The sequence below is a fragment of the Lathyrus oleraceus genome, chromosome 3 (assembly GCF_024323335.1).
Source record: "Lathyrus oleraceus cultivar Zhongwan6 chromosome 3, CAAS_Psat_ZW6_1.0, whole genome shotgun sequence".
Classification (NCBI taxonomy): Eukaryota; Viridiplantae; Streptophyta; class Magnoliopsida; order Fabales; family Fabaceae; genus Lathyrus; species Lathyrus oleraceus.
Window position 1 is genome coordinate 121607451 of NC_066581.1, and position 24553 is coordinate 121632003.

The 24553-nt window shown below is 35.9% G+C and overlaps 1 protein-coding gene, 1 long non-coding RNA gene and 1 other non-coding gene across 5 annotated transcripts; 2 read left to right on the plus strand and 1 right to left on the minus strand.

Moving 5' to 3' along the window:
* Nucleotides 1-4322: 4322 nt before the first annotated feature.
* On the minus strand, nt 4323-9777 carry LOC127125725 (cactin). 2 transcript variants are annotated; one of them, XM_051054530.1, is made up of 14 exons: nt 9602-9777; nt 9231-9455; nt 9048-9139; nt 8785-8884; nt 7521-7592; nt 7148-7210; nt 6924-7064; nt 6705-6800; nt 6169-6453; nt 5939-6077; nt 5704-5837; nt 5431-5607; nt 4796-5062; nt 4323-4661 (listed from the first exon to the last, which is right to left on the minus strand). In XM_051054530.1, exons 2-14 carry the CDS (start codon nt 9450-9452, stop codon nt 4542-4544), a joined length of 1908 nt encoding a protein of 635 aa, XP_050910487.1. In that variant the 5' UTR covers nt 9453-9455; nt 9602-9777; the 3' UTR covers nt 4323-4541. The 2 variants fall into 2 exon arrangements, with proteins under 2 accessions (XP_050910487.1, XP_050910486.1); XM_051054529.1 differs by having other exon boundaries at nt 5704-5849.
* A 468-nt stretch (nt 9778-10245) lies between these two features.
* Nucleotides 10246-12064, plus strand: LOC127125726 (uncharacterized). Of its 2 annotated transcripts, none has more exons than XR_007804792.1 (2): nt 10246-11598; nt 11805-12064. It is a non-coding gene; the product is annotated as an uncharacterized LOC127125726 (long non-coding RNA). The 2 variants fall into 2 exon arrangements; XR_007804791.1 differs by having other exon boundaries at nt 10246-11110.
* Nucleotides 12065-23305: 11241 nt separating this feature from the next.
* On the plus strand, nt 23306-23412 carry LOC127134010 (small nucleolar RNA R71). The gene has a single exon (XR_007807793.1). It is a non-coding gene; the product is annotated as a small nucleolar RNA R71 (small nucleolar RNA).
* Nucleotides 23413-24553: the final 1141 nt, after the last annotated feature.

A 24553-nucleotide genomic window follows, 5' to 3' on the forward strand; every position in this document is an offset into this window, starting at 1 on the left:
AGATCCTCCAGAGAGCAGGAGAGGTTGCCTACAAAGTTGCCTTACCACAATCTCTTTCAAATCTTCACGATGTTTTTCATGTGTCGCTACTTCGGAAGTATATACCTAAACCATCTCATGTGTTTCAACTAGATGATGTGCAAGTGAGAGATAACTTGACTGTTGAGGCATCACCCTTGCGGATTGAGGATCGAGAAGTGAAGTACTTAAAAGGTAAAGAAATTTCTTTGGTGAAGATGGTGTAAGGAGGATCTGCAAGAGGAAGCGTTATGTGGGAGCTAGAAAGTCGGATGCGAGAGTCATATTCAGAGCTATTTCATTCAGGTAATTTTTTAGCGTGAAAATTCTTTAAGTGAGGGAGAGTTGTAATGCTCCCTTTTTTAAATTAATTTATTTTATTGAGTTTTACATGCTTAAATAATTTATTGGAATGCTATATGGGGTTGTATAAGGTTGGGGTATAATTTATATCATTTATCATTATTTTTGGATTGATTAAAATATTAGAAAATTGGATAAAATAATGAAATAGTGAGTTATGGGGGAAATATAATAATAAAATAAGTCGTGGGACAAAGAGAGATAGACCAAAAGTGGAGGTGGGGAATTAGAAATAATAAAATATTAAATTAGTTTTTTCATTTAAAAGAAAAAGGCAGAAAAATAGGTTGGTGCAGTACGTGAGAAGTGGGAGAAAATAAGAGTTTGAGAGGCAAGAGAAAATCCTAGGATTCCAAGCAAAAGCTTCAATTTTTTGCAGAATTCAGGTAAGAGGGAATTATTCACTATTAGGTGTATATTTCATAAGGGATAGTGAGGGATTTTCACCCTCTTTCTTGTTGTGTTTGTATTTTTCTCCATTGATGAGTTTACGGATGTGAAGAAGGTTTGTGCACAACCTTTCTCATAATTTTTGTGATTAATGTTAATTTGTGCACTAATTTGTTGTTGAAATTCGTGCAAAATTATATGTGAAAATCTGGATGTTTATGTTCATGTTGCTATGCCTAATATGATAAACATGTGAATTGATTTGGTGAAGATATGTGGAATAAATGATGAATCTGTGTGCAAATGATGTAATAAACTTGTAATAAATATGTATGATGTTTTTCTGTTCGGTTTGAGTGGTTGGGATTGAAATCAAAGTTTTTAAAGTGATTTCATGGCGGAAAATGTAGTTTTGCATTCTGCACAGCGGTGACGAGTGACCTGTCACTGCAAACTGGGAAGCTGGTGGTCGTCAGCGTGACGACGGGGAGACAATCACGGTCTCCAAGACATGCTTCTTGCCCGGGTGTCAGCAGGATGACGGATTGGGTGAGGAAGGGTGATGGGTTGTCATGAAGACCGTCATGACGAGTTGTTGACCGTCAACCCTTCGGTTGACCGCTTTTGGATCGCTGATTCTATTTTTTGAGTTGTTTCTAATTCCAGTGACTATTTGTTTCTATTTTGTTGAGTTTTGTGAGTTGGTGAGTAAAGTTGATAAATTTTAAGAATTGTTTGATTTTGCTCTATTGATATATGAGTAAATTGTTGTTGAAATGCTTGTATAAATATGTATTGGTGATTCATAATTAGGGATGACAAACGGGCATGTCCGCCCCATTTAGACTCGTCCTGCAAAAGTCCGTCAAAAAAGGGGTGGGGCGGGACATACATAGTTGAGGATGCGAGCCTAAAACTGAGGTCCACCCGCAAAAAAAGTGAGGGTGGAGCAGGGAAAGACCACAGACGTTGTACCTTTTAAGTCTAAAAATGAAAAAAAATAATGTAAATGCTCGTGCCCGCAAAAGCCCGCGAAGAAAACGGGGTGAGGCGGGACGGACTCATTAGTGGATGATGGCCTAAATCCTTAGCCCGCCCCGCACTAAAGTACAGGAAAAATGGGCATGCTCAACGAGTTGGGCCCTCTTTTCCACCTCTATTCATAATTACAAAACATATTTATTATGTTGAGGTGGTGGCCTTATTGGCAATGTAGGTGATTCGAAGGGGAATCGGTAATGATTATTACATATGTATGTGTTGTTGCATTTCATGCATCATGGTGTACGGACTTTTGTCCATTATTGTGTCGCTGGTTCAGAAGGGGGGACCAATGACGAATCCTGATTCAAAAGGGGGTAGGTGACGCTTATGGTTTGAAGGGGGGTCATCGATGAGTGAACTAAATCAGTAACATAACTATGATGTCTAAATTAGTACCACATGCATATGAAGTCAAGGAGTTGATGCATTGGATCCGTACATGCTTTGCGATCGAGTTATTATTGTAATTAGTGCATTGTGAATCATATTCATGTGATTAGTGATTGCTTGAATTATACTATCCTTTACTGTTTATGCATCGCTAACTCTATTGAATATATTCTCACCCTCTGATTATTTTGTTTGTGGTGTTCTATACTCTCATGGTATAGATACTCGGGTATAGGAACATTAGTTGTTGTTGAGTTGGAGGATGGTATTGATGTCTCTTTATCTGTTTACAGTTTTTTTGAGTTGTTTAGTTTTGGCGTAGTTCTCATATGTAACAATGGGGAGTTTTGTTACATGTTATGTTTCTTGAGATGTTTGAGTTATTTTAGTTAGTAATTTCTGTTGAGACTAGTAAATATTTTCTTGGAAGATTTGATTTTTATTCCATTGCATGTTTCATGTTATAATTTGCGAGAAATATATTTGTTGTGAGTGTGTTTCATTGATGTTGGAAAAAAAATTTAATGTGCTATTTTTATAAACCAAAGGTGTCAGGTTTTAGAGTGTTACAAGTGTCATTGTACTTGCTAAAAAAAATACAGATGCGTGACACCCCTATGCTAGTAAGAGTGACTAAAGAGTTTAGTATTTTTGGATGTAAATGCAAGCTTACGAGCTCTCTGCATTTAGGAGGTATTTCGTGGCGAATTCAGAACCTCCTCAATCTTAGAGTGTGGGTATTTATAGAGGCTTATGGGCATGTACTAGGGGACCTTGTTGAATATTTACTTTTTAGGGAATCGTGGTCGCAACTTCTTCTACACATGGTTATGAACTATCTACATATTATCATCCACGTTTCCTCTCAGAGCAGAGCAAACCACCTACTGAGCTGAGATCATGCCTAAGCGACATACCCTTAAGCGGGCAGGTCCTTGTATCGTCCATGTAAAATCTTTTACAAATATTACAACTTGCATAACACACTTGATAAATTACTAAAAATAAATTAATTAAATCTCATTCTAAATAATCAAATAACAAAGTTATAATAGCTTTTAAAAAATATACATTTTGATATAAATGTGTGTAAAAAAGAAACCATTTTTATATGGATTGGTTTAGAGTGGAAAACTTGATTACGTATGGAAACTAGAATTTTTTAAGCCAAAAATATCCCACTTTAAAATAGTGGGATAAGTCAAAAGTATGTCATTAGCTCTTATAATGCGTTGCATAATTCATTCAAGTATAATTTTTTCCACTGCTTTGTCACAGTGGGAGAAGCAGTTCATTATAGTTTCCCAAAAAGCTTATTTTGTATTTGGTTATGGCAGCACTAAATTGCAATGTTGGAATTCATGAATGTTTCTTATTTTTTTATTATTGAAATAGCATTCGAAAAAGCGTTGACATTCTCTCAATTCATTTATTGTGGGCCAACTACATGTTCATTACTCAAATGAGATTTTTGTGTTCTAAGAATGCTTGATAACTTGCATTTCTATAGTCACGTACTTATCGTGTTCAATCAAAAATATGAGATGTTGCATATTCGACTTTTTTTTTTCTAATGAAGGAACGATAATCTTCATGTACAGAATCAATTCAAACTCCTTTAAGCACTTTTAACCGTTGCTAATACACTAACTTCGTCAAAATAATATACTATACATGCCTCCATGACCAGATATCATTTCTAATTTTGAGACACAGTGATATTGCATTTGGAAACCTAAATTCATGTAAACTGCATGAAGTGAGTTCACGTAACACACATGCATTTAATTGACTTATCTAAATTAAACTTTTATAATCAAAATTAGATAAAACTTATTTGATTCTAAATAAAAATATCAATTAAGTTCAATTATTTGATTAGGTAAATAAAATTTTCATTTTAATGGATTAGGTACAGAAGGTGAAAATTATAGAGGAATTTACATGTCAGATAAAACTAAAAGGATGTGGATTTGCATATAGTTAATTGTGTATTTGAACCGTATTGACCTTGTATTAAAGGATGTGGACAATGCATTCGGTATTTGTGTCAAAATAACATCTTTGTTAACTAAACTTTATAAAATGTAGATATAAAAAAACATTACTCATCTATGTGGTTAAATTAAATATTTATAATAAGATTTAGATAAAATTCCAATCATGGGGTACAATACTACTACTCCATACTACTTAAGAATTTATCTTTGATCTCATTTCAAACAGTTTATTTCCTGGACATCTCTATTTCTGGTGCTAGGACCTCTTTCATAATAAAATGGCAGCAACTTGCAGGCTCCCTCAAACCAGAAGAAGCTCAACAGAAAGTGAACCAACTATCTACGGTAGCGGTGGCGTTTGAAATTGAAGTACACATGCAAAATTCCACGTTCAAATGTGCACTTAAAACCTTTCTTGTGAGAATATTCCCATTCTTTGTTTACAATGCGGAAAGCCTGTAATGGAAGACAAGGAAATAAGATTTTTTTTATCGGCAAATGTTACAGAAGTTAGTATGATCTCCTTATCACTCCACAAGGAAACTGTTAAATGTCACAAATTGTCTAGTGATCAAAAAGATTAGACTTACTATATCTTCATATGGTGGCCCTGCGTGGAATCGTATAATGCAAGTCTCTCCATTGCTGCCATCCTTCTCAATAGTGTAGTTTGGGGCTTTTATCTTGTCTACAAGATCGGGATAGAAAATATTAAATTTGTACCCTTGAACAATCTTTGGAGGTGGGTTGTCATGATCATAGTGAGTCTGGTTATATTTGTTCCATTCATATCCCGTATGAACACGGTTGAAATACTTTGGCTTCCTTGGTCTGTACTTGTCATGCCACCAATAAACCTGCTCCAACATTAAGCAGTAGTGTCAATAACTTCAAAAGTGAAAAAGATGACAAGAATTTAGATAATTTTTTTTCCTCCTTGGAATACCAAAATACATTATTGAGAGTGCATTTGCTTCCTCTAGTGTCGGCTTTTATGTCGGAAAGAAGCAATTGAAGGATGTGGCAGGATGATTTTTTAACAGTTGGCACAAGACTCCTCTATGATACCCATCCACATTTATAACTTATTATATCCAAACTACTCTATCCTGTATAACGATATATTTCTATCCAAGAAAAATTCCAAATTCTAAGAATCATGGAGTGAAATGATGGTTTGATTCCCCAAAGAGTGAAAATCATATATGTGGTCTAGAAACAATACCTGGGAATCAAGGCTCACTTCAGCACCAGATCCAAACACTGCATCTCCATCCTCCATAGCTCCCATAGCTTTTATGGCTTTCATCTCTAAATTATCTTCCGATGGAGCAGGCCTTGATGCCATTGCTTCCTGAATTCGTCTTTGTTGCTCTTCTATTACAGCCATACGTTTCCGCTCCTATATATACCAACATAATAAAATTATAATTTCTATACTCATAATATAAGTATGGGATCATCATTAAAAATTAATAATAATGTTTAAAAATATTACCAGTATAGCTCTGTCCTCTTCAGGATCAATAGCTTCTTCATTTTCATCATCATGCAACAGTTGTGGTGAAAATGATCCAGCCTCGTCTTCAGCTTCTTGATTCTCTCTAATGGGCTCTGGTGAAAATGACTCATCTGCAGAACGGACTTCCACAATATAGAAATACATATCAACAAGGATGAAGATATAGATGGAGCCAATACAAAAAATCTTGAACAACAAAGAGCATATATACCTTTAGCATCATCCTCAATATATGCCTCATCAGGTATCATGTCATGAGCACTCTCCGGTTCATCTTCATCCTCCAATGGTTGCTCAAGACGTTGCAAATGCTTACGTAACATTTTAGCATGGATTTCCTTTAAACAGGCCTATATTTGAAGCAAATTAATAATGCATTAGATAAAACAAATATTTAAGGCATCTGAGAGAATAATAGGAAAGTAATGTGATGAAGAAAACCTTGGCCTTGTATATGTGGAGGTGTTTTAAAATGGCTTCCCAGTACTCAACCACCTTTGCTGTACCAGTACGCATCTCTGACTCAATGTGAACCTGTAAGGCTTCCAACTCTGTACGTGTCTTTCCATGTAAAAGGTCCTTTACATCTGGCTCAACACTGGAATGCAAACCCCTTTGTTCAGCAAGCAGCTCAGCAGGAGGTTCTTCTCCACGCACCCTAGCTCGATCAATTGCATCCTTTTTCCGAGATTCAGCTAGTTCCCAATCGCATACCACAAGGAGAGCCTACATGAAGTTGTTGAACAATAAGTCTTAAGCTTAGAAGAAGGTGCCAATCATAATGGCCAAATGTGTTGCATAAAACAAGAAAAGGAAGAGATCATGAAAGTAATTTAGTTCTTTTGGTCTCCAGTCTAACTCAAATCTTTACATTGAAATTATCTTCAATGCATTGTGCCAGATATGGTAAAACTTATTAATTACATAACCCGTGCAGAATTCAAACCAGAAATCAAACCATGGAAACAGGGTGATACCTCCCAATATTCCACATGCGTTGGTGTTGCCCTGTCAAGATCCAGATGCATTTTGATGTCATCACGAAGTTCACTCATTTCTTTAACAGTCAAACCCTGTAACATATATCAAATCCTTACTTAACTTGTTCAATAATATTAACATTCGAAGTTGCATAATTAGAACAGTGAATGGAATAAAAGAATTAAATGAAAAGGAATTGAAAGCTAGATACTAACCTTGAAGACCATGTATGGTTCATTTATTTCTATATCCAAATCATCAGAGCCATTGAGGTGCTTGGTTAGGACATCGATTGGCCTGGCACGCCCTTCACGCAATCTAATTTCTGACCTAACTTTGCTTTGATCAAAATGAAACTGCATATTAAATAGTCTAAGTCAATAAAAAGACAATATTATATTAAACAAAAACAAATGTAAACGAACTCAAAGCACAGTACCTCCTCTTCCTTTTTTTCCCAGTCCTGGAACTCAGCTCGAGCACGTTCTCTAGCTAACAATGCCTGGAAGAAATAATTTGTCAAATGACAATAAGATAACATAGTTTGTGACACCATTAATCTAACATTTATGTCAAGCCTTGACCCGACTCTAACATACTGCCACCATTAAACTAACAAGAATGAAAAATTGTGATACTAAACACTGATCTAAGACTCTTGTTTAAACTACTAATATGTCAGGTTAGGTATAGAACATAGTAATACACTACCATAAGTACAGCTAAACAAGCTCAGACTTAGAATAGTTAACACAACATGAATAAATTCCCATAATACCTATTAACTAACAACAAATAATGAGAGGGCTTACCATTTCTTCTTCATGTTGTGCTTTCTCAAGTGCCCTTTCCTCTCTCCTCTTTTTCACCTTTTCGATTTCTGCCTGTATTGTAATTGTGAATATAGCAACTGTAAGCAGCAAGAACATTTAGTTGTTTGGCCAGTAGTAACAGATCACAAGAACCAACCAAATTGGGATAACATAGAAGAAACATGCAAAGCCTTATTTCAAACACACAAGTTATACCTAAATAAGGCTACTGAATAGCTGAATTATTATTAATCTATTCCTAGTTGTGGTTTAACAAAACCAGATCCCCGACCCAACCATCCCCAATAAATATTAATAAATAATTTAGAATAAGATCTCTAAGAAAACACAATTTACTGATTCAGAATAGTATATCATTGTTTTGTGCACGGCAAATTTCATTCAATTTAAAATAATAAGGATGGATATTGAAGAAAATGGAAATTTTCAATAGTAATAAAAATAGAATTTTCAGAAAGTGAAAAGATTGAATGAGTGCCAAAAAATAATCTATTGTGTACACCGGTCAACCCAGAGGCAACAATAATAGGCACCGAGTTTTTGTAAAAATTATTTCCTAACCAGCATCTATTGTCATGTTCTAATGTAAAATCAAAGCAGAGATGTATCTATCAAGCCCTTCCCCATGAAATTTACATGGAACATTAAAGAAGTGAAGCATGTTATAAATGATAGATTATATGATGAGGTTAACATTCCTACTATTGGAAATAGGTAGGGAAAAGGTCAGCCTCTTAAATTTGGTGCAACACTTCATCCACCAGAGTTGTGTAAGTAAGATCCCGCTGAGGACTGCTAACCAGAGTTTACCATTGAATTTTCTAACTCGTGGCATCTTATTATTACCCAAATTTAAACACCTAGATGGTCCAGGTGTTTAAATTGGTACCAAGATGCCTTAGCGCTATTATTATTTTGAAGATTCTATATTGGTCAAAGTTTTATGGGACATGTTGCTGAGGATAAAGAGACGAGTATTGTCTGGCAGGTATATCATTACTATAGTGGTCTGTGGTCTTAGTGCCGCTCTTTCTTTTATAGCAGGCCAAGTGTTATTGTTGCTATCTACTCATATCATGCTTACTTGAAATATCATCTATTAAGCTATAAAGCTTAAGGCAGGAAAAAAAAAAGCAACAAAAAATAGCTGCTTCAATTCAAAACTCTAAAATTCAGAACACTAACCAGATACCAAGACATAAACACATACAAATAAGTAAATTTCTGGGAAGGAAATGCATACCATCCTTTCTACTTGTCTTTTCTTCTCAGCCTTAACTGAAAAGGATTCAATAGATACACCTTGAGTAACATCGCGTTCAATTTTCTTGCGCCAAACAAACCTACAAATAACATTCTTGTAGGTTTATAAATCATATATATCTCCTTATCGGCGACCAGTATTTATCTGCAATATTTAAGTACACTTAAAATAAAGAATCTAACATAAGTTTAACACAATTATCAAACAAACAAACAACGAAAAAGGAAAAGAGAAGAGCATACTTTTCATTGAGATTAGAATCACCAAATGGATTAGAGTCATTGGAATAACCTGATACTGTATTAGTCTTCAATTTTTTAGCAACTTTCGTAGCCTGAATAACAACAACAAAAGAAAGAACTAAGCATAATATTCAACATATGAAATTAAATAATGAAATTAGTAATGAAGAATCTAGTTGAAACCTTTCTGTGTGCCTTTTTAGCCATATACTGTGAAATTTCCTCTTCTGTTATTGTTCTCGAAGACTTTTTCTTTCTTCCACTTCTATCATCATCGTCACTGGACTCATCTGACTCCCGCCGTGACCGCCGACTAGTTCGCCGGCGGTCGTCGGAATCCGACTCTGATGCAGATTCATCGGATCTTCTCCGTCTTCGATTTTTACTACTACTACCTCCCGCCATTTTCTATGAAGAAAAAGTGAATAACTTAATCACTATAGTTAGAAGAATCGCATTCATTGTTGAACCCTAAATAGTAGTTTGCGAGTTATGAAGCTAAAATTGGAAACTAGTTGTGCATAAAATCGATGACGGAGAAAGGGAGGAAGAACCTGTGGCGGTGGTAAATAGACGGTGACGACGGAAGAAGAGAAATATGGTGATGGACTATGGCGGCGCTGTTGATCTGAAACCTCTATAATTGCACCACACAAATTTCTTCGTTCACTCTTCTTTCGTAGTTACTGGAATTTTTCAAATAATTGTGTATTTTTCAAATATTTATAAAAGTTAAATATTTTAAATAAATCAGTGATTATAATTAATAAAATATCTTAACATCGTGTATATTAATTAAATTTTTATAATTAATAATTATTTTTTTACTAATTATAAAAAACTAGTGGAAGACGGTGCATGGGTATTCCATAGTGTTGGATTGTTATGGATGTATAACTGTTATTATAAAATCATAAAATCAGGAACATTTACAAATAAGATATCACCAACATGAAAAATCAAATACAACTAATTACTACAAATATTTACCAATATAACTAATAATTATAAATATTTTTTAAAATATATAATTTATAATATAAAAAAATTCAATATTGATAAAAATTTATTTTTATTCTTTTTTTTTAATCTTGTCACTTTATCATTTTGTATTTAAAATTTAATTTTTGAAACTAAAATATCATATTTTATTAAATAGTTTGCTTTTGTCTTCCACTTTTACTTATGATATCAAAGATTTATATTGATTGATTCAAAATAAACTATACATTTCTAAATTCTATAACTTTTTGTAATGTCAATTTTTTCTAATGTCAGGTCCAATTTAAAATAGATTTTGGTTTCTCCAAAAGATGCAAATTTACTCTTTTGCATTATTTTCTCTCTTCCTTTTACGCTGCAAAATTCCATCTCTCTTCCTCTTCTGCTTTCTTCTCTCTTTTGTTGCCTTTCTTTTCATGTGTTTTTTCTTCTCTCTTCAACCTCTCTTTTCCTCTTCTTCTTTCTCCTCTCTTCCTTTTCTTCAATAAAGACAACCGGGTCGTGGGACGATTTACAGAAATCTACAAATCGAAGTTTTTTAAGGTTTGTGCTTTTTATCTTTCTTTACTTAGATCTACAAAACTCTATTTAGAGATGACACAATGGCTAGAGATTTAAGGGTTTGTTTTTTTCTTATTCTGATTTTAGAATTTCAGTGTGAGAAAAATGAAATAAAAAACAAGTTAGGTTTTCTGTTACATCTTCTTCTTTCTCACTACTGTGACATGTTTGTATCGTGTATTGTGTTTTGTTATATTTGTTACACAGTCATGTTTTCTATTATTGACTGTGAATAAAATGGTTGGTACTTTAATAGTTTTTTATTTCAGTTATTTGTGGTTTACACATTTGTCTTTGAATCTTTTCAATCAGTTGGTTTTGATTATCCACCTGTGGGGTGATTTGTGTGTTTATTATGTCCCTGTGGTAGTTTTATTTTGACCTAAGATTGTTGGTGTTGCAAAAATGGAAAAGAATAATCAATATTGGCATGTCTATTACTGTTACGACAACTATTCATGTTATGGAAAAGATATGGACTTCCTACAGCTCATCATGAAGTATGCATTCATATACTTATTTGGTTGTTGAGTAATTCTTTAACTACCTACCCATTATTATTTAATGCCACCAATCAACCTAAATTATCCCTTAAACATTATTTATTCATGCCTACTAAAAGGACATAACAGTAAAATACATATTACCTAATCTTAGAATTGTTGAGAACAATTCATGGCATTTTTCAATTGGTCCGAATTTTATTATGTCCTTTATATCAATTTTCCCTCTCTTTTCACCCCATTTAATTTTTTTTTCTTTATCAAAAAAGTTTCTCTTTTTCCCTCACTCTCTCTTTTCTCGTCTCCCTGTTTCTCTTTCTTCTTCCTCATTCATTTTCTTCTCCTTTCATCACTTTCCATTTCTCTTTCTCCCCTTTCAACCAAGTTCTTCTTCCTTTTACAAAGCAACCATCTCCTTCTTTTCTTTTGTGTTCATATTTCAACACGAAAAATAAAGTAATGGGCATGGAAACAAGATGAAAAAGGTGTACTTTGATAATAAATTTTTGATTTTTTTTATCCAACAATGCCTTTCTTTTTCCCTTAAATTGATTAGCTGATTTGGTATTGTTTCTGGTTTTGATTCAAAGTATAGAACTTTATGTTATTGTTAAGTGTAAAATCTGATTTTACCTTATATGTATGAAAGTTGAATACTTTGGAACTTTTTTATGGTTGTTGGTTTTTGTAGGTGGTAAAGATGTCTAGAGACCGAAGGCGTCGTGTTTATTGATTTTGTTCTTGATGATGTTTGGAAAGAAGTTGAAAACAGTAATTGCTTGCAGGATATGGTTTTCAAACTTTTGCTAATAATTTTAGAGTTTTGTTGGTTTTTGAAATTGATGGGTATGCTAGTGCCCTTTTGAAATTTTGAAATGTGTTTTAAAAATAAAGTGAAATTATACTTGAAATTGTGTGTAATTTTGAAGTTGGATCTAGCCTTTAATGTCATGTTGTTTATTGGAAATTGATTTATTCGTGTCCTTTTGATGTGTTTTCATCAACAACAATTTGATGTAACCATTTCACTTGCTCTAACTGATCGCGACTTTATGAGTCTATCGGGGTATTAACTGCAAGTGCACAGTCTAATCGCGTAGTTTTAAAAGATATCGATCCCACAGGGACTTAATGAATCGATATACCGTTTTTCTAGGGTTACTGCGTAAAGCTAAGGCGGATGATACTTTGATGATTAGGGGGAATAGTAAAACTAAATTTAGATCTAGATTAAATATCAAATAACACGGATATCGGTATGTAGTTCGTCGTAATTAGGGAATCAAATCTTCGTTGGTCTTTTTCTTAGTTTTCAAATAAGTCTTTTCCTCAAACTCTCGCTCTGTTGAATCAGACTATGACTTTATATTAACGTACGCTCTCACTATTTCGTTAAATCTGAAATCACTTTTTGAAAACAATAGAATCTATAGAAACTCTTTTTGAGAAAATACTAACCGTTTAAACGCCCTCGTCTCAAACTCTCGCTCTGTTGACTTAGATTATATGATTAAACTTAAATGTTTAACTCTCGTCCTCACATTTAACCTTTAAAAATACTTTTTGAAAATGATTAGAATTTAATTAACTTTAAAAATTGCTTTCGCCCTGATTTAAAGTTAATGTTCAATTTACACTGTCCAGTTAAAAGCTCAAACCGTCGTTCTATTGATTTTAACTTCTTTATGTTTTTTACTCTCGTACAAAAACTTTGGTATTAACTCTGTAAATTGAGACCAGAAAAAGAGTGACTATATTTTCAAATAAATTTAAACCAACTCAGTTTTGATTCCTTTATTCCGCTTACTTTACATACCGATATCTAAATAATTAGACGGACATGCTAAACATGCCTAGATAATAATCATGCATAAATACGGCCATATCAAACAAACAATATATATAAACAGCAGCACAGAGCATATGTAAATTAAAACAATAACTCAATTAATTAATGAACCTGGAAAATTACTAGAAATCTTGGTTTTGTTCCTAGCTTCGATGCTCGAACACTCCACCACAAGTCGGTTGGATTTGTTCTTCACAATTTTTGATCAGACAGGAAAGTAAAAATAAGGAAATAAAATACTATGATCTGACGTAAGGCTAGATCCAGTAAAAATTACACAATAGTTTCCGGTGTAGAAACTATCGTGAGAAAATAAATTGAATGCTTAGTAAATTAAGCTAGCAAAGAAAAGAAAATAAAATGCTGGAAAATTATAAAGCAGGAAAAATATTGCACGGCGTAGAGATGTCCAATTGGATCCTTTGAGGTCTATTTATATTCATCCATAAAATAACTGTTTCCTCAAAAGTATCTTCAGTAGGGTTTCTAAAGCGTCAACGAGTCAAGAGGAAAAATAGGAGAGAACGTCCTTCTGTTACGCGCGTCAATGCCAAAAAATAGGAGTGGGGTGTGTGACGTCCGTCACACCATGTGTTACGGTCGTAACACTAGGTAAAGGGGCGTGACGCTCGTCACATGCCTGTGGCGGTCGTCACAGCCATTTTCCTTGTTCCAAGCGTGGGTTGGGCTTTAGTGAGATGCTTTTCCTAGAGAATCCTCTTTTTGCACCCCTTTTCTTTCTTTTTCACACATGCTTCAAATAATGTTACCTGAAATAAATAATAAGAGAATACCAAGTAATATCGAATAATATAAAATAAATTGAATCAAATAACAATATAATTTAATTAAACAAGTCTAAAAATGTGATATAGTTTCATGTTATCAAACTCCCCCACACTTAGACTTTTGCTTGTCCTCAAGCAAGATACAATGTAGAAATCGTTTTAAAATATTAGCCAGATGAAATTTCCAAACACACATCAATTCGTACTAGGTTGCAAGTAAATCTCGTTTAGAAATAACCTGAGCTTAGTCTTAACATCAACAACTACCGTCACAACATCAGATAACCCCGCCTTATGCAAACCAGTTCGAGTCATGCTATTATAGCTCAGCCTAGTTCTTTTACTCTTATTTCACCCGTTTTCATTCTAGCGAAATCACATTAAGCCATTTATCTTTTCGCGCACATAGTGGAGTAACCGGTTAGCGATTCTGATCCCCTTTTAGCTAGAAGTTCTGGTACATAAGTTGGATAACTTCGTTATTTAGTCCATTGCAAATTGCGGGGGATCAGACCGTAGTCCGTCCTACCAAGTTCAGCACCAGAAACCGCTGAACCAACTCACAATGGATCGTTCATACCATGTTTTTGTAGGGTCCGCAACCTTTGGATTAAATGATCGGGTAAGGATCACCTAACTTAATTAGTGCATTTCCTGATTTTTAATATGTTGCTTTGGGAATCATTCACTTATATTCATCGGCTCTCCACGTAGTTTGCTATTAAGATGGTGTCGACTTCTCGTATAAACTACTCGGGGTTACTATAAAACTAAAAGTGCAAGGAATTGGTATAATAGGTACTTAGCCTGATCTAACATGCCGAGGTTTTTAGAGTGTTGGGGCGGTAATAATTTTGTCTTAATTTCACTCAAGTTTTTATAAAATAGGCAACCTTTATACTTATTGAGTGTGTTGAATTTTTGTTATGGCTCAAGAAAATTGAGGGGAATAGATAATAAAAATTTTCACACTAGGGACTTGACTTAAAATAATTTTATATATATATATATATATATATATATATATATATATATATATATATATATATATATATATATATATATATATATATATATATATATATATATATATATATATATATATATATATATTATATATATGAAAGGGAAATATTGAACATAACTGAAACAAAGTTTTCCCCCCTACACTTAAATGAAACATTGTCCCCAATGTTTCAAAAAAAACGAAAGAAAAGGAAAAAAAAAAAAGGAACCCAAACTCAATTCTGCCTGCGTCCTCTTGTTCTCGGACCCGGTGATCGTTGACGTACTTCCAAGTCATCAAACCTGTTAAGCAAGTCAGTGAACCGCCGGTCGGTTATTGCATTCCTCTCTTCTTGTTGCTGTTGCATCTGGCGCATCAGTTGCATTACTTCGTTATTCTGCGCATGCATGGCATCAAGCCGTTGGGCTTGATGTTCAATAGCATCCATGATGTCATCATTTGTTGTGGGCCTTCTTCTTCGACGACGTCGGGAGGATGGACCAGCCACATTATCGGAAGGATTATGTGGGGTCGAATGTTGTTCAGGACCTTGATCACCTTGCTCCATTTCATCAAACTCGTTTGGGGGCGGGTTTGCTTGTGTAGGCTCGGTAGGTTCGGGAGCATTCAGATCGTAGATGAATCGGTTAGGGTTGGTGACATCGGTGAGGGCAATGTTGGGCAAAACAACGCTTGGGACTTCTTGGTTATTCACCATAAGATAATACTTCCCGCCTACCCTATTTTTGATTAAGCGGCTGGAGCGACAATAACTTATATCCATAAACAGGGGTGGCAAAGATTGCAAATTCTGAAGTCGGTCCCCTAGATTTAAGCCGAGTGCGATGGTGGTTATTAATCCTCCAATCACAAAAGGTTGACGGTCTCGAGCATAAAGGGTACGGATATGGTGAAGTAAGAAAGAGGCGGCGTTTACCTTTGTGTCGGCTGAAAAGATGCAGTGGAGGAAGAATAATTCTTTTGCGTTGACTTTGCTGTTGTTGGGTCTTCCAAAAATGGTGTTTTGAAAAATACGGATAAAATACCGGATAGTGGGGTTGTGTATGTGCGAAGCAAGTAGTGCATCCCAATTAGTGGTTTCCACACCAGATATTTTTCCAAAGAGGTCGAATGCGTTCGTGTTCCATTCTGAGTTTGGAGGGATTCTTGGGTGGACTTGGTCTCCTACAGGAAAGTGTAGCATGGAACTCAACTGTTCCTGAGATAGTGAGTACTCAGTGTTGAACATACGGAAATTTGCGGTACCAGTTAAGTATTCGTCCTCACCGGGTGGAGTGGTGTAGGAATAAGAACTTAAAAACTCCAAGGTGAGTGATGGGTATGTTGGGTGATTTTGTGTGCAAAGAAAAGTTAAATCAGAAAGCCTAAGCAGCCATTGCACACCTTGAAGTAATCCTAATTCTTGTAAGCAATTTAAATCTGGGTACCTGGTGGATATGACACCGCGTTGTTGGAACCGAACGAACTGCTCCCGTTGATAGTTGCTATCTTCAGATCGGAAAATAATATTTCCGAATTGCACTTCTTGATGTTGGTTCTCTGCCATATTGATAGGTAGGTAGAAAGAAGGAAAAGAGGATGAAATATATTTGTATAGAATGGTTTGTTGGAATGATGTGGTGTAGGAAGAAATGTATTGTAGGTATTTATAGGAAGATTTTTGAAATTGGGAAGAGGAGTGGGTGAGAGAAAAATAAATGTGGATGAATGTGAGTGGAATGGAGTAAAGAGGTGGGTTGAATGGGGAGATGAAGGGAGCAACGGTCATGACCATAATGGTCAACAACGTTTACGAGGAATCACGCTGTCACGCTCGTGACAGAGGGTGTTACGGGCGTCATGGGCTGCGTGGCGACCGTGACAGTATGTGTGACGCTCGTCACACTTTTGAGCATGCAACGGTCACTACGCTCGTGACAGCATGCGTGGGTGCTTTAATAAATTTTTTTATTATTATTTTTTTTTAGTTTTGTTTATTATATTTGCTATTGCCATGAATGCTACTTTACTACACACCATAGTGTATATATATTTTTCTCTAATAAGCCATGCAAGTAGTAGCATACAGTAAATATCATTATTGGTAATTTTAGATAGTGCATAAATCAAAATAAAATTTAATTTAACCAATAATGTCAGTAACTTCATAAAAATAAACATAATGTAATATTTGAAAATAAAATAAAACATGCGAAAAGTAAATACTAAGATAAAAATAATGTCAAACGAAACTATAAATTTCCTAAAACTAAAACTAGTTAACTGCAATTCTTCTAGCCACTTGTAGAATCTCTCGTCGGAGGAGCAAAGGAATTGACACGGTGTAGCAACTCGTGGAATTGATTTGTCATTCTACTCATGTATTCCAGAAATTCATGTCCCATTTTAGTTAACTCTTCTCTAATGGCATCTTGTTCTGACATCAAAGCTTGAATAGCGGTATTATAATCAGTTCCGGGCATATGATGTCTAAGATCAGGTATCGCCGATTCTGCAGACGGGATAGGATGAGGTGGAGAGGCAGCATCATGGTAACCAGTTGGTGTCTGCGGATCAGACTCAGCATAAGGAATCTAGTTGTCAAGAATCTCATAATCTTGGATGGTTTCAACAGATCTAACAGGAGAAGGTATTCCATCCAGGTTGTAGAGCCAATTATTTCGGTTATGAACATTAGTCATCGGGCTAGGCATGATGAATAGGTAAAAAGCTTGGTTGTTAATTAATAGTTCAAACTCTTCAGGTCCAAGGTTTCCTATAAACATAGTGTTGAAAAGGAAAAGTATATTCATAGGCTGAATACCACAAAAAGGGTTCAAATCAAGCATGGGTTGGCGCAATCCAATAGCATTAGCAATCATAGTTATCAATCCTCCTATTTGGATCGGTGCACGGTCATCTTGAATAAGGAGGTCAAAACTCGCCAACATATAAGTGGCACCATTCACTGGACGGTTCTGGGAAGCACAAAATATTATGAAGAGTTCATCGCGTGATACTGTGGTAATGTTTGATCTCTTCCCAAAAAGAGTGTGTGCTAGGATCTTGTGGAAATAACGAAAAGTTGGGTTATGTATGTTTCCAGAAAGAAACTCATGTTCCTCGGGGTCGTCATTTCCCATCAAACTTCCCCAAAAATGCTCAAGCTTTCGATATTCAAAGAGGTCTTCTTGACTCATGGTGAATGTGTCAAAAGAAGTAGGGAACCCTAAGAGGTTAGTAAATTCTTGAATGTTATACTGATACTCCATATTGAACATCCTGAATTGAATGAAACCTCGGTTTATTCCTTTTCCATGGTTTGGTAAATAAATCAGGGAGCTAAGGAATTCTAGAGTTAGCCTCTAGTAAGTAACAAATTGTCTCCGAATAGGAGTGGTTTCCCACCCTATTTGACTTAGCGGATATAGGACACTATCTCTTAGCTCAAGAACGGTCATTGCACAATCATCAGCATAAAAACTTGGGTGCATCTCTCTCTCAGCTAGTTCTTCAAATTTTTGTCTCTGAGCTCTCCCTCGGAATTTTATACCCATGCGATCAATATGTCCCATCAGGTTAGTGTTAACTAAAGAAAAGAAAAACAAGAATTTAGTCAGGATTTGGCCAGATGCCGAAAGAAGAAAAGAAGAAAAATTTAATTAAAATAAAGAATATGAAGAATGAAAACTGAATAAAATCAAAAAGAATAATCAAAGAAAAAATAAAAATTTGTGGGTTGTCTCCCACGAAGCGCTTTGTTTAATGTCGCAAGCTCGACATAAAACTATTAAATGTTAATCTATTAATTTTGGAGACAATACGTCTAAGTGCAGGACTTGCGAGTCTTCATTGTTTTCATCATAGTGATAATGTTTTAGACGCTGCCCGTTTACGATAAATGATTCAATATATTTTCCTTTAATTTCTACAGCCCCAATAGGAAAGACATTATTGACTTGGAAAGGGCCTGACCACCTAGAGCGTAGTTTTCCTGGGAATAACTTAAGTCTAGAGTTAAACAATAGGACTACATCGCCTTGTTTGAAATTTTTCCTTGATATACATTTATCATGCCATTTTTTCGTTCTTTCCTTGTAGATTCTGGCATTTTCGTATGCGTCTTATCTAAGTTCCTCTAATTCGTTTATATCTAGAATTCGCTTTTCACCGGCGGCCTTATAGTTTAAATTTAAATTTTTACTAGCCCAATAGGCCTTATGTTCTAACTCTACCGGGAGGTGACATGATTTACCATAAATAAGCTTAAATGAGGTTGTTCCTATGGGAGTTTTGTAAGCGGTTCGATATGCCCATAAAGCTTCGGGTAATTTTGATGACCAGTCTTTCCTCGATGTAGCGACTGTTTTTTCCAATATCTGTTTAATTTCTCTGTTAGACACTTCCACTTGTCCACTAGTTTGAGGATGGTAAGGTGTTGCTACTCGATGTTTTACACCATACTTAAACAATAATTTTTCGAGTATCTTAGATATGAAATGCGATCCACCGTCACTGACAACTATTCTTGGGACACCAAATCTTGGAAAGATTATATTCTTAAAGAGTTTAATTACTACTCGTGTGTCGTTTGTTGGGGAGGCTATAGCCTCAATCCATTTTGATACGTAGTCAACCGCTACGAGTATGTACTTGTTATCGAAAGAAGGTGGAAAAGGTCCCATAAAATCTATTCCCCACACATCGAAAATTTCCACTTCCAAAATGCCTTTTTGCGGCATTTCGTCACGTCTAGATATGTTTCCTGTGCGTTGACACCTATCGCATTTCTTGACAACGGCATGCACATCCTTCCATATGTTTGGCCAATAAAGACCGGCTTGTAGGATTTTAGAGCAGGTTTTGAAAGTACTTGCGTTCCACCATAAGGAGCGGAATGACAATGTTGGATTATACTTTCTACCTCTTCTTCAGGTATACAGCGACGGAAAATACCATCGGGGCCTCTTTTGAAAAGTAAAGGGTCGTCCCAGTAGTAATGTTTTATGTCATGGAAGAATCGTTTCTTTTGTTGGTAGGATAAATCAAGTGGAACCACTCCGGCGGCTAAATAATTGACAAAATCAGCGTACCATAGTGTAACGGATACAGCCAAGGTGGTCTCTACCTGTTCATCAGCTCTATTTTCTTCCAAATTAGCTATAAGTTTATCGTACGAGAAATCATCGTTGATCGATGTTCTTTCCGGTTCCAAGTTTTCAAGTCTAGAGAGGTGATCTGCTACTACGTTTTCAGTTTCTTTTTTATCTTTGATTTCCAAATCAAATTCTTGTAGCAACAAGATCCACCTTAGGAGTCTAGGTTTAGCGTCCTTTTTCGTTAAGAGGTACTTAATGGCAGCGTGATCAATGTAAACGATTATTTTAGCTCCGACCAAGTAGGAACGAAATTTATCTAGTGCAAATACTACTGCTAAAAGTTCTTTCTCGGTCGTGGCGTAATTCATTTGCGCTTCATTTAGAGTTCTACTCGCATAATATATGACGTGAAGTTTTTTATCCTTTCGTTGTCCTAAAACAGCGCCTACGGCGTAGTCACTTGCGTCACACATTATTTCGAAAGGTTCATTCCAATCCGGGGTCTGCATTATGGGCGCGGAGATCAATGCTTGTTTAAGTGTTTGAAATGCTTCTAAAAATTTATTGTCGAAGATGAATTCAGCATCTTTCATTAATAATCCGGTTAAAGGTTTAGTTATTTTAGAGAAATCTTTAATGAATCGTCGGTAAAAACCGGCATGTCCTAAGAAGCTTCGTATTTCTCTCACAGTTTTCGGAGGTTGAAGGTTTTCGATTACTTCTATTTTGGCTTTGTCTACTTCAATTCCTCTATTTGATATGATGTGTCCTAAAACAATTCCTTCTTGTGCCATAAAGTGACATTTTTCCCAATTAAGTACTAGGTTTACTTTTACACATCGTTCTAGAACTCTTTCTAGGTTTTCAAGACATTCTTCGAAACTTTGTCCGCATACGGAAAAGTCATCCATAAAGACTTCCATGATGTTTTCGAGAAAATCGGTGAATATTGCCATCATGCACCTTTGGAAGGTTGCAGGAGCATTGCACAAGCCAAACGACATTCGTCGATAAGCGAAGGTACCAAAAGGATATGTGAACGTTGTCTTTTCTTGGTCGTCAGGATGAATTGGTATTTGAAAGAAACCTGAGTAACCGTCCAGATAGCAGAAGTGAGAATGCTTGGCTAGTCTCTCTAACATCTGGTCTATGAATGGTAAAGGAAAATGATCTTTTCGGGTTGCTTTGTTTAGCTTCCTATAGTCAATGCACATTCTCCATCCCGATTCAATTCGTTTGGTTATAGTTTCTCCTTTTTCATTTTCGATCACTGTTATACCTCCTTTCTTTGGTACTACGTGTACAGGACTAACCCATTTGCTATCGGATATAGGATATATGATACCTGCCTCTAATAACTTCGTTACTTCCTTTTTCACTACCTCACTCAGGATCGAGTTTAGTCTCCTCTGATGTTCCCTAGAAGTTTTACAGTCTTCTTCTAGCATGATGCGGTGCATACAAATAGAAGGACTTATCCCTTTAAGATCGGTGATGTTGTATCCTAGTGCGGTTGGATATTTTTTTAAGATATGTAGGAGTTTTTCTGTTTCAAGTTTTCCTAGGTCTGCATTGACTATCACTGGTCGTTCAAGTTCTAAGTCTAGGAATTCATATCTCAGATTTTTGGGAAGTGTTTTCAGGTCGAGGGTTGGTTTCTTAAGGCATTGCGTAGGATCTGATGTTATTGCTAAACATTGGTTCAGTCTGTCTTCTACACGATAGTCGGACAAATCGTCATTTTCTAATTCTGTTTCTTTTATGCATTCATCGATGATATCCATGAAGTAACATGTGTCTTCTATTGCAGGTGCTTTCAAAAATTTTGAAAGAATGAACTCAATTTTCTCTTCTCCTACTTCGAAAGTGAGTCGTCCTCGTTTTACGTCTATGATAGCACCGGCGGTTGCTAAGAAGGGTCTTCCCAATATAATGGGGGTAACTTCATCTTCTCTTACGTCCATAATTATAAAATCGATGGGAATGTAGAATTGACCTATGCGCACGGGAACGTTTTCAAGAATTCCTACGGGATATCTAACGGAACGATCTGCTAATTGCACAGACAATGTAGTTGGTCTTAATTCTCCCATTTCAAGTTTCTTGCATATGGACAAGGGCATAACACTGATACCGGCTCCTAAATCTCATAAAGCTTTATCTATGACAAATTTTCCTATATGACAGGGTATAGAAAAACTACCAGGATCTTTAAGTTTAGGAGGCATATTTTGGATTATTGCGCTACACTCAGCAGTGAGTGTAACGGTTTCGCTATCTTCAAGTTTCCTTTTATTAGATAAAATTTCTTTTAAGAACTTAGCATATGAGGGCATCTGTGTAATAGATTATGTAAAAGGAATTGTGACATTTAATTGTTTTAGTAGGTCAACAAATTTTTTAAATTGGCCTGCGTCTTTGGTTTTAATTAGCCTTTGAGGATAAGGGATAGGTGGTTTGTAAGGCGGTGCAGGTACATAAGGTTCTTTATTTTCTACGGTTTCTTTATTACACTCTTCTTTTTTCTTAGGTTTACCTTCTTCCTCAGTTGACTTTTTAGAGTTTTGGTTCTCAATCCTTGGGTCAGACGGTCCTTCTACCTCTTTTCCACTTCTTAATATAATTGCATGAGCGTGGCCTTTCGGATTAGGTTGGGGCTGTCCAGGAAATGTACCAGTTGGGGCAGCAGTAGGCGCTTGTTGTTGAGCTACTTGCGAGATTTGTGTTTCCAGCATTTTGTTATGGGTAGCCAGGGCATCTACTTTACTTGCTAGTTGTTTAATCTGTTCGCTGGTGTGTACATTCTGGTTTAAGAACTCTTTATTGGTTTGCTGTTGAGAAGCTATGAAGTTCTCCATCATGATTTCCAAATTGGATTTCCTAGGAACGTTATTGTTAGGTGTAGATGGGGTCGGCTTTTGATATCCAGGAGGTATAGCTGGGGCTTGACTGGGAGCTTGACCTGGTGCGTATAAAGCGTTGTTACTTTTATATGAAAAATTAGGATGGTTCTTCCAGTTTGAGTTATAGGTATGCGAGTAAGGATTTCCTTGAGCATAGTTCACCTGCTCTGCTTGAATTCCTGTTAGGAGTTGACAATCTGTAGGAGTGTGACCTTGAATTCCACAGACTTCACAATTTTGAGTTACGGCAACCACGGTGGCTGGAGGTGATACATTTAAACTTTCAATTTTCTGGGCAAGAGCATCCACTTTTGCATTAACATGATCAAGGCTACTTATCTCGTACATGCCCCCTTTTGTTTGAGGTTTCTCTACCATTGTTTGGTCGCTTCCCCACTGATAATGATTTTGGGCCATGCTTTCGATAAGTTGATAAGCGTCAGCATAAGGTTTATCCATAAGCGCACCACCGGCGGCGGCGTCTATTGTTAACCTTGTGTTGTACAAGAGACCATTATAAAAGGTATGAATTACTAACCAGTCCTCTAAACCATGGTGTGGACAAAGTCTCATCATGTCTTTGTATCTTTCCCATGCTTCGAAAAGAGACTCGTTGTCTTTTTGCTTAAATCCATTTATCTGGGCTCTCAACATAGCTGTTTTGCTTGGGGGAAAATATTGTGCAAGAAAGACTTTCTTCAACTCATTCCATGTGGTGACTGAGTTGGAAGGAAGAGACTGAAGCCATCTTCTAGCTTTATCTCTTAACGAGAAAGGAAAGAGACGAAGTCGAATTGCCTCTGAAGTGACACCATTAGCTTTAACAGTGTCAGCGTATTGGACAAATACGGATAAATGAAGGTTTGGATCCTCGATAGGATTTCCAGAAAATTGGTTTTGTTGCACTGCCTGCAACAGCGAAGGTTTAAGTTCGAAGTTATTCGCTTCGATTGCGGGTGGAGCAATACTCGAATGCGGCTCATCTTGCGATGGAGCAGCGTAATCTTGAAGTGCACGAGCTGGTTCTGCCATCTCTGGTATCGTCGAGGGAAGAAGATTTTTGAGATCAGGAATTTCGATTGGAGGGAGATTGTTTGTAGCACGATACTCCCGAATTCGTCGTAATAATCGGAGATATCGTTCAACGTCGTTGATTCGTAAGTAATACGTCTCGCCTTGTGAGCGAGTGTATGTCATACAAATCAACGAAAAAGAAGGGAAATAAAAATAGCCTTAGTCTCTACAACGTAACAGAAGAGTTACGATATCGACTAAATAAAAGTCCCCGACAACGGCGCCAAAAACTTGATCGCGACTTTATGAGTCTATCGGGGTATTAACTGCAAGTGCACAGTCTAATCGTATAGTTTTAAAAGATATCGATCCCACAGGGACTTAATGAATCGATATACCGTTTTTCTAGGGTTACTGCGTAAAGCTAAGGCGGATGATACTTTGATGATTAGGGGGAATAGTAAAACTAAATTTAGATCTAGATTAAATATCAAATAACACGAATATCAGTATGTAGTTCGTCGTAATTAGGGAATCAAATCTTCGTTGGTCTTTTTCTTAGTTTTCAAATAAGTCTTTTCCTCAAACTCTCGCTCTGTTGAATCAGACTATGACTTTATATTAACGTACGCTCTCACTATTTCGTTAAATCTGAAATCACTTTTTGAAAACAATAGAATCTATAGAAACTCTTTTTGAGAAAATACTAACCGTTTAAACGCCCTCGTCTCAAACTCTCGCTCTGTTGACTTAGATTATATGATTAAACTTAAATGCTTAA